We start from the raw sequence: 9882 nt of genomic DNA on the forward strand, positions 1-9882 counted from the left end.
CTAGGCAGACAGGCTTTCTGGGAAAATCACAGTAAACATGGACTGCAGCCTAAAACCAGAATGGAGTGGGGGACAGATCCCTGTCTGGAGAGAGATGAAAGTTAGATGCCCCAGACCTAAAAGGCATTCCTGGAATGGACCACGGAGGTGGGTCAAAGGTGCAGTTACCCTGAAACTGGGACACATACATTACAGGCAAAGTTACTGTGAAGATAGAGGCAGAGTGACACTATCAATCTTGTTTCTGGAGTAGATATGGTACTTTGAACATATTTACTGCGTTAACTGATTTCCTTATGGCAAAGATGATACTGTTTTGTTGACTATTTCAAACCCTAGTAGATGTTGGAATCACTCACATATTTCCATTCTTTCCTCTTCAAGTTATCCCAGTGAGTGACGTGGGTAATTGTGGCTCTTGTAAGATACAGCAAGTTCTCTTTTATTTGATGTATTAAGGCCACTGGGAAAGATACTTATGTATAGGGCCCTACCAAATTCAGGGTCCATTTTGGTCAATTTCACAGTCATAGGATTTTAAAAATAGTAAATTTCATGATTTCAGCTATTTAAATCTGAAATTTCACAGTGTTGTAATAGTAGGGATCCTGACCCAAAAAGGAGTTGTGGGGGGTTGCGGTACTGCTACCCTTATTTCTGCACTGCTGCTGGTAGCAGCGCTGCCTTCAGAGCTGGGCAGCTGGAGAGCAAGGGCTTCTGACCGGGAGCCCAGCTTTGAAGGCAAAGCTGCCGCCAGCAGCACCACAGAAGTAAGGAAGGCATGGTATGGTATTGCCACCCTTATTTCTGTGCTGCTGCCTGCAGAACGGGGCCCTCAGTCAACAGCTGCCCCTCTCCAGCTGCCCATCTCTGAAGGCAGCACGAAAGTAAGGGTGGCAATACCATAACCCCCCCTAAAATAACCTTGCACCCCCTCTGCAGCTCCCTTTTGGTTCAGGACCCCCAATTTGAGAAACTCTGGTCTCCCCAGTGAAATCTGTATATCATAGGGTAAAAGCACACAAAAGACTAAATTTCACAGGGGGAGACCAGATTTCACGGTCTGTGATGCGTTTTTCATGGCCATGAATTTGGTACGGCCCTACCTATGTACTATGGATTGTGATGCCATCAGTGACAACATGCAAGTCTCCTTTTCATGTGACCCAGATGGTTTGTTGTCCTTGCTTCCCTACTGCCTGGCTGAGAACAGTATTGTTGGAAAATACATTCTATATACATATATATGTTCATCATATAAAATGGAGACAATGCTGGCTGGTTGGGGGGAAGATCTGGAGAAAACAGAGATGGTGCTTGCACTGTTAATAAGGTAAAAATCTGTCCTTTTTACCTCAATAAGGTTTGTAATTTTTGAGGATTTCTGTACCCCTAACTGAATTCCAGAAGGGTTGGACTGTCTGCAGGTTCCTTTTTTCATCTGTACTTGGCATGCCAATTGCCACATCTTCTTTCATGGATGTGAACCTTACCAATACCATCCATGTCTTTGTGAACACCAGACTGGATTATTGCAGTATGTTCTAGCCCAGTGGTTCTCAAAGTTTTATACTGGTGACCCCTTTTACACAGCAAGCCTCTGAGTGCAACCCCCTTTATAAATTAAAACATTTCTTTTTATATTTAACACTATTATAAATGCTGGAGGTGAAAGAGGGTTTGTGGGTGGAGGCTGACAGCTTACGACCCCCCACGTAATAACCTCGTGACCCCCTGAGGGGTCATGACCCCAAGTTTGAGAACCCCTGTTCTATCCCCTCTTGAAAATCTAGGCAAACTGTGACAACTAGGGTGTTTAATTTCATCTTTAATTAGATTTTAAGCTTTTTGGGGCAGACTTTTTCTTTTACTATCTGATCATCAGTTGTATATTGCCTAACACAAAATAACTAATCCTTATTAAAATACAAAAACAAACAAGAGCAACACACTTTTGCTTCAAACGTTTCAATAGTTTGCTCCTCAGTTCTGGATACAAATCAAAGTGTTGATTTTATATAAATAATATATGGAGATATACTATCTCATAGAGCTGGAAGGGACCCTGAAAGGTCATTGAGTCGAGTCCAGCCCCCTGCCTTCACTAGCAGGACCAAGTACTGATTTTGCCCCAGTTCCTAAGTGGCCCCCTCAAGGATTGAACTCACAACCCTGGGTTTAGCAGACCAATGCTCAAACCACTGAGCTATCCTTCCTCCTTTAAAGGCTTATGTAGGTCATAGATACCTGAAGACCACCACCCCCTACTGCCACACCACTTGGGACTAGCTAACAAGCTCTCAATAACAGTACTAGATTTGAACCTCTGGTGGCAAATGACCTTTGGACTCAGAACGTGGTTTTTTCACTGGTCCAAAACAGAAATGTGTTAGCTTTCAGAACATGGTGAAATTTCTACCTGTTTATTTAGTGTTTTTACAGAGGTAAATTAGATCTGACAGGTGTTTTGTTCTTATGATTGTTCAGGGAGGGGGCTGGGGATGTTACCTGCGCATTTGTTTTTAAGTGTAACTGCGCCAATTTATTGATTTAAGGAATAAAGTTGCTCCAACCAGTTGTTGACAGCACAATGCTAAATTAATTTGTGTTTGATTAAAGGTGCACTGTCAACTTGAAAGTCACTTTTCTACATGAAAGTTTTGTACCTACTAGTTACAAGTAATATTCAAGACTGCTGTATCTGAAAGAAGTTAGAAAAAAGGATTTTTTTTTTCAATTTGTTTACACTGTGTGTTGTCAGCTTTACAGTCTTATTGAGGACCAGTTTCACTTCCTGCTTCATGCAGTAGTATGACAACTACCGCACTGTTCTGAGGGGAGCGTGTGTACCTGCAGGAGATATTACTAGTAACAGCAGCAGCAGCAAGGCTTCATTGTGCACATAAAAAAAGATTGAGTATAAGGATGTGTCTGTGCATGATTGGAGTTGCTGCTCTTCTCAACATCAGAAGAGAACAGAAAAACCCTAGTTATTTTTCAAGTAAAATATAATCTACAAATGCTGTTTACACTGTGCTATCAGAAGCGTGATTTTTTTTAATTAGTCTCAGGAATTCAATTAATAGTTCCCAGTTAATAAAAAAATTTAGTTAGAGTCTTAAGGTAACAGATACATTTTATAAATTAAATAATAAAAAAAGTAAATAATGGAAGCATTAATCTTTCTTAAAACCATATCAATCTACACAGACAGTTTTCATTGTTATTGTTTTGAGTCTCACCAAAAATATTGTCTGATGTGATTTAGATACTGAAGTTCCTCATGCAATTAAGGACCTGGTATGGTACTGTTTCACATTCACTTTGAAACCATACTAAATGCTTGGCCTTTAGAAGAATCTCCCTCCTCTGCTCATATGCCACATATCTTCCTTCTCCAAATCTTTTCTTAAAATCCACTTTGCTCAACTTTCCACCACTAAACTGACTGCAACGTTATCTACTACCATTTTTGCACTTCAACCTTTAATCATCTGTACTGAATCTATCTAATTTAGGTTTCAGTTCTGCTGAGATTTATGCACATGCTCAGGGCTTTACATTTTCAGCCCCTTGAGGCAGGGACCTTGCTAAATTATGTTTTGAAAATGGCATGCAAAATTATGGTGCTTTACAAATTAGTAACATAATACACTCAATGACATTTCTTATTACTTGTGTCATTACACATGTAGTTTGGGCATGACCTGCAATTACTTCTACGGTAAGGCAAAACTTCTTGAACAATCACTGAAAGACAATATGTTATTGGGTTTACACAGTATATTAAGAATCTCAGAGTGTAAAACTGTTTATTCTTTATAAGTAAATAGGAACATCTGCTTTCAATTTACTCCCCAAAAACCTCTCAAACTACCGGTGAGAAGGACCCATGTTTATTCGGTGGTAGTACCACATCTCTTTTGGAAAAGTTATTAAATGTTACAAACAATATGGTAGGGTAGCAGTCTCAAAATATCTTTACCTTAAGTATTGTTTTAATACATAAAACAGTGAAAGTAAATTTAACCAAAGTAGTATTGTGCCATCACATCCACTATTTATTTGAGGCTTACTTTTGGATGTTAGGAAATGAAATGTTAACTGCCTGAGTATAGCTGGTCTTGGAACTGCTTGAAATTTATTAACTTCTGTTTCCACGGTGTTGTTTTAGCTCAAGACTTGGTGTGAATCATGACTGCATTTACTACACTAACGTGAAACCACTATGACATTCACCCAACCCATGAACAGAATTGAGAAATATAATGAATTCATAGTTTTATATGAACTACATCTACTGTTCTGATTAACATAGCTTGAGAAACAACAGGGTTTTAAAAAGTGAATTAGGGAGTCAAGGTTTTACAGAACCTTGCTTTTTGCAAAGTATAGCAGCAGTAAAATACATTTGTTTTATGACTTCTTCCCCTTTACAGTATAAAAATACCAATTTCAATACTTAGATTGATTATCCAAGTAAATTTGATCTTACATCTGTAATCTCTATATCCTAAGACTCCCCCTACTGATCCCAACTCCTTTTTTAGGTTCACTTGTCATATCAGATCTTGCAGTCAAGGCCACTGAACCTGTGAAGATTTAGGCCTGGTCTATACACAGTTTTTGTATGGTTTAACTATGTCAGTTAGGGGTCCGTTTTTTTTAAACCAATATAGTTATACTAGTACGACCCACTAGCATGGATGCAGTCATACCTATACAAGTGCTTAATACTGGTATAGATTATTCCCCTTCCTATATGGTAATAAGTTATACCAGTATAACTGCATCCACACTAGGCAGGTTTACTGCTTTTATCTACTTCAGTATAGTGAAAGTCAAACTTTTGTGTAGACAAGCCCGTACACATGTATTTATCTTTATACAATGTGAGTAGTCTAGTCTTATTGACTTTGACGGGACTACTAACAGCACATAAAGTTAAGTACATGTGTACGTTTTTTCAGGATTGGGGGCCTTAGCTGTAAATCTTCAAGGTACAAGATTGTCTTTTTTAGGTACATGGTGCTCCTAGCACACTGTGGGCACTATATATAAGTAGACTCCACATGATTGTAATAGAATTAAATACATTTCACCCAAAAGAAATTGATGTGACACAGAAAAGAGAGAAGTTGAAATAAATCTATACTGAGTGCACAATTGATATTCAGATGTTAGGATCAGCTGTATGATATTTTTCTCCCATACTCAAGCCTCATCCAAAACAAAGAATCATCATAAAATATGCTCCACCAAAAATGGAATGAGATACCTGTACTGGCCTTCCCAAATTAGATTTAAGCACAGTTTTTCACTCAGGAAAAAGGAAAATACACAGCTTTCCATTCACTATTTAGAAAGTTTCATTGCTCATTGTTATGACAATGCATCAAGTGTATGGTGTGCGTTGCTATTTATTAACATTTATGGTTCTTGAACAATTACAATGCAAATATTAATCACAATAGAAGGGAACATTTCTGGAAACAAGAATTCCCATAATTATTTTTAAAAGTACAAGAAATGAACAGCATTTTAAACAATAAAAAGGACAACCCCTTCACAGATTTGTCAACCTTAGTTGCATTTATACATACAGACTAGACTACTGAGCATTCATTCTCTGATTATATTTACATACTCTTCTGTACAAGATTGTTTTATTCATACCATAATAAGGAACAATTTATCTGTTCATTGAGGTATATTAATTAAATAAACAAGCCAGATTTTTCCTGAGCAGTATGGCTTTTTTATTACTATCTGTAATCATCCTCAATGATTTTTTCCCAAATACGACCTGGCATACAGAATATAAAGTTAAACCATGTAAAGAGGGCCTTAAATCAGAAAGATTTAAATAAACTAACATCCTGTCAACACAGCCATACACTTGTGAACGTACTTGATAGATTTGGAAGCTATTTAAAATAAAACACAGTACAGTTTATTTTTAGCTAGTGTCCTTGGAACCAAGGGACCACAAACTAATTTACAGAGAAATGAGAAAGAGATTAGCTCAAATATCAACAATGAACAAAAATGAATACATAAAAGAAATTGAAGTTGAAGGCTAATAGCATGGCTGAAGCCTTCCAAGATTAGCTAAGACATTGTTTATACAACCAGGCAGCAAAATAAATGTAGGGAAAATTCCCTCTGTACAATGCTTTAATAAAACACAAGTTCTACATTCCAGGAAATAACTTCATAAGCATTCCTTACACAATATTCCTTGATATCCCTTTCCCATCCAATATTTTCATTATTTTATCCAAAAAACACATGTAAAAGACAAACATTTCTGTCTGAAAAGGTTTTGCCTCTGGCTACAAGTAACATCTAAGATTATTGTAACAGAGAACAACAGAGCAAAAAGGATTTTTACAGGTACTTTCTTAACACATTTGACAGTGTTGTCAGTTTCACTTGTCAGTGTGAATCTTTCCCACAGCCAGAGGAGAAAGCTTTTTTTTTTTTTTTTTTTAAAGCAACGTGTGATTATAAAACCACAATACTCAGCAGCGGGACTCAGCGGACCTGTTGCTACTTTAGTTCAGACACTATTTCCTTAATCGGTATATTATATAATTTTAACATTGGCTTTAATCAATTTTTTAAATCTAGCCAATTAAAAAGGGACACCAACGCCTTGAAAAATAAAAGCCAGCCCAGCACCGCTGGTGAGCCTGACAGCTCATCGGGCTGGCAAGATACTCGTGGCTCCTCCAAGCCAACTCGCCCCCATCCTGCCTCTCGAGGGCGTAAAGTCAGGCAGGGGGAGCGGCTCGAGGACTGGAGTAGGCAAGGCAGCTCATCTACTCCGAAGTGACTTCGGAGCGGGCCGCGCCCCTGCTCCAGAGCCCAGCCCGCGCCCCGGGCTGCCCGCCCTGACCCGGCGGCTGGGCGATCAGCCTGCCCCACGGGAGCCGCGCACGCCCCGCGCCGGGCTCCGCTCCCCGGCCAGCAGCGCTGGCTCGCGGGCCCCGCCCGGGCGGCGCTGGGGGCAGGGCGGGGCGGGGGTGTGGCGCGCGGAAGATGGCAGTTACGGTCCCGCACCCAGCGGCGCCCCCCTCCCGCCCCGCGCTCACCGGCCTGCGTGGTGTCGCTCAGGTCGTGGTTGGCGGCGCTGCCCCGCGGATAGTCCCGCAGCTTCCTGCCGCTCAGACTCAGGGACCCGCTCACCGCCGCCTCCTCCAGGGCCCGGTCCAGGGAACGGCTCCACGAACCCGGCCCACAGGGACCCGCGGGAGCCCCACACGCAGCCGGGCTCCCGGCCGGTATCATCCCCGAGCCGCTCTCCACGGACACCAGCACCACGGCCGCCATTTCCCCCCCGCCGCCGCCGCCACAGAGCTCCGGCGCCTCTGGGCAGTGCGCAGGCGCGGAGCCCGCGGACGAGGAAACGAGAGCGCATGCGCGGAGGGCGAGGGCGGAGTCCACTACACAGGGACTGACGCATGAAGCGGGCATGCGCGGCTGGAGAAGCATCAAGCCTCTGCTCTGGCTGCAGATGAGTCAGACGCTTTCTAGGCACAGCAGGATAGTAGGTTCCTAGGCCCCTCCGCAGCGAGTAGCAGAGGATCCCCTCCTTCCTCCTCCCTGAGAGACAGGGGGAGCCCTACGTAGGGTGACCAGATATCCCTCTTTTGTAGGGACTGGCCTGGTTTAGGAGGGCTTTTTCTTATATAGGCACCTATTACCCCCCCCCACCCCCTGTCCTGATTTTTTTACACTTGCAATCTGGTCACCCTAGCCCCAGGGAACCTCTGTCTGCCCCCTCCAGGAATGGAACCCCAGGGGGGATCAACAGCCAGGATGCAGCTGCCTGAGCAGGCCTAGTCCACTGCACTCTTCTGTCTCCTCAAGCTAGAGGCCCCCATGAGACTGCTGCTGCAGAGGGCCCTAAGGAAATAGGCCCTGCAGTTAACCATTCAATGAAATACAGCTATTAGGCCAGGCTGGCTTCACATAGTATAGATAAGCAAGGGTAACCAAAGCAGAGAGGATTAAACCTTTTCTTTTAAACAGAAACTGAGGTGCTAACATACACTCCTAACCCCCCCCCCCACCCCGTGGTGGGGTCCTAAACATAAAACCTATAGTGCTTATGCCTTAATCCAGGAGTGGTGCTGTCAGTGCAGTTCTCTAGTCATAAAAACACTCAGACATACTCACCCATTTTGATTCAGGGCTGGTCTACACTTCACATTTAGATTAACCTAGCTACATTGCTGAGATATGAGAAGAATTACTCCAGCAACCTGGCTACTGCCCTTTGCAGAGGGGGTTACCTACAGCAATGGAAAGAGTTGTTCCATCAATATAGCACCCTCGTGAAGAGGCTTTCTACAGAAGCATAGCTGCAGCTGTAATGTACAGTAGTTTGATTTAACAATGAGGTTTTGTATAGATTTAGGCCAGAGAAAGTATTTGAGTCATGGGCTAGATTTTCAACAAATATAAACAGGTATAGCTCCATTAGAATCAGCAGAGCTCTGCTGGTTTACAATAGCTGAGGCTGTGTCCTACTGTTTTTATGCCAGTATTCACCTGCAGGGCTTCTACATTTAAGACTGGTCTACACTGGGGGGTGGGAATCGATCTAAGATACGCAATTTCAGCTACGAGAATAGCGTAGCTGAAGTTGACGCATCTTAGATCGACTTAGAATCACTTACTTCACGTCCTCACGGCACAGGATCGATGGTCGCCCCTCCCCCCTTGACTCCACTTCCGCTTCTCGCCATGGTGGAGTTCTGGAGTCGACAGCAGAGCAATCGGGGATCGATTTATGTGTCAACACTAGACACGATAAATCAATCCCCGATAGATCAATCACTACCCGTAGACGTACCCTTAGTAGATATGAACATGCTACACCAGAGATGGTGGGTTTTGCACTAGGCTGCTCTCTCAGGCCACAGCTCAGAATCTTTGCTACAAGATTCTTTGCCTCTGGCACATTAACTCCCGAACACTACAAAACTCACTGTCCTTATATGGCTGCAGTTATTTTTGGAATTACAAATTTAATGCAACTCTGTAGTAGAGAAGTGATTACATATCCCTTTATTCACAGGCAAAGATTTCTGCCCAGGTTTTGATACGGAAAAGCAACAGATGTTAGTTTAGTTTGATGCAGATCCTAAACCTTTGCTCTATCAATGTTCAAATCCAATGTTCACTGTCATTCTAACCCTTCAAAAAAACCACCAGAGAATAAGTTTCAATACATACTTGTTTAGCACCTATAGGATCTGCAAGTAACGTCTTCCACTGATCACTAATATTTGGTCCACAAGCTACTAGGAGGGTGGTGAAGCACTGGAATGGGTTACCTAGGGAGGTGGTGGAATCTCCTTCCTTAGAGGTTTTTAAGGTCAGGCTTGACAAAGCCCTGGCTGGGATGATTTAGTTGGGAATTGGTCCTGCTTTGAGCAGGGGGTTGGACTAGATGACCTCCTGAGGTCCCTTCCAACCCTGATATTCTATGATTCTATAAAAAATATGGGGGGGGGGGGCAGTTCAGGTGAGGCAAAGGCATTGGATTAGGTTACTTAAGCAGTGTCAACACATCCTCCCAGACTGCTTCTATTGATGGGAATTCTGAATGTGAATAAGGTGTGTTGCTTTGTGAACTAGGGATAAGTGCAACCCTTTCAAACATTTCTTCTTTTAAGGTCTACCCCAGTCACTAGTCAAAAATAAAAGACTCACTCCAGCACTATAATTTGAGATGTCTGCACAAAAGCTCACCTTGATCTTTCAGGAAGGACAGATATGCTATTTTGCAATAAAAACCAGTGCATATGTCTTGTTAGATAATATCTGAACAAGCTCATCATTCAGGCCTTAGCTGGTAATGGAAAAGCA

At 42.5% G+C, this 9882-nt stretch overlaps 1 protein-coding gene across 1 annotated transcript in view; it reads right to left on the reverse strand.

Annotated features, from left to right (window-relative positions):
• The window catches only part of LRCH3 (leucine rich repeats and calponin homology domain containing 3), a 92584-nt gene extending 85105 nt beyond the window's left edge, over positions 1-7479 (reverse strand). The window contains exon 1 of the mRNA XM_065410366.1: positions 7098-7479. Within this exon, the coding sequence (XP_065266438.1) occupies positions 7098-7479 (382 nt within the window). The remainder of the gene's footprint in view (positions 1-7097) is intronic.
• Positions 7480-9882: the final 2403 nt, after the last annotated feature.

This window comes from Emys orbicularis, chromosome 9 (assembly GCF_028017835.1).
Source record: "Emys orbicularis isolate rEmyOrb1 chromosome 9, rEmyOrb1.hap1, whole genome shotgun sequence".
NCBI classification, from domain to species: domain Eukaryota; kingdom Metazoa; phylum Chordata; order Testudines; family Emydidae; genus Emys; species Emys orbicularis.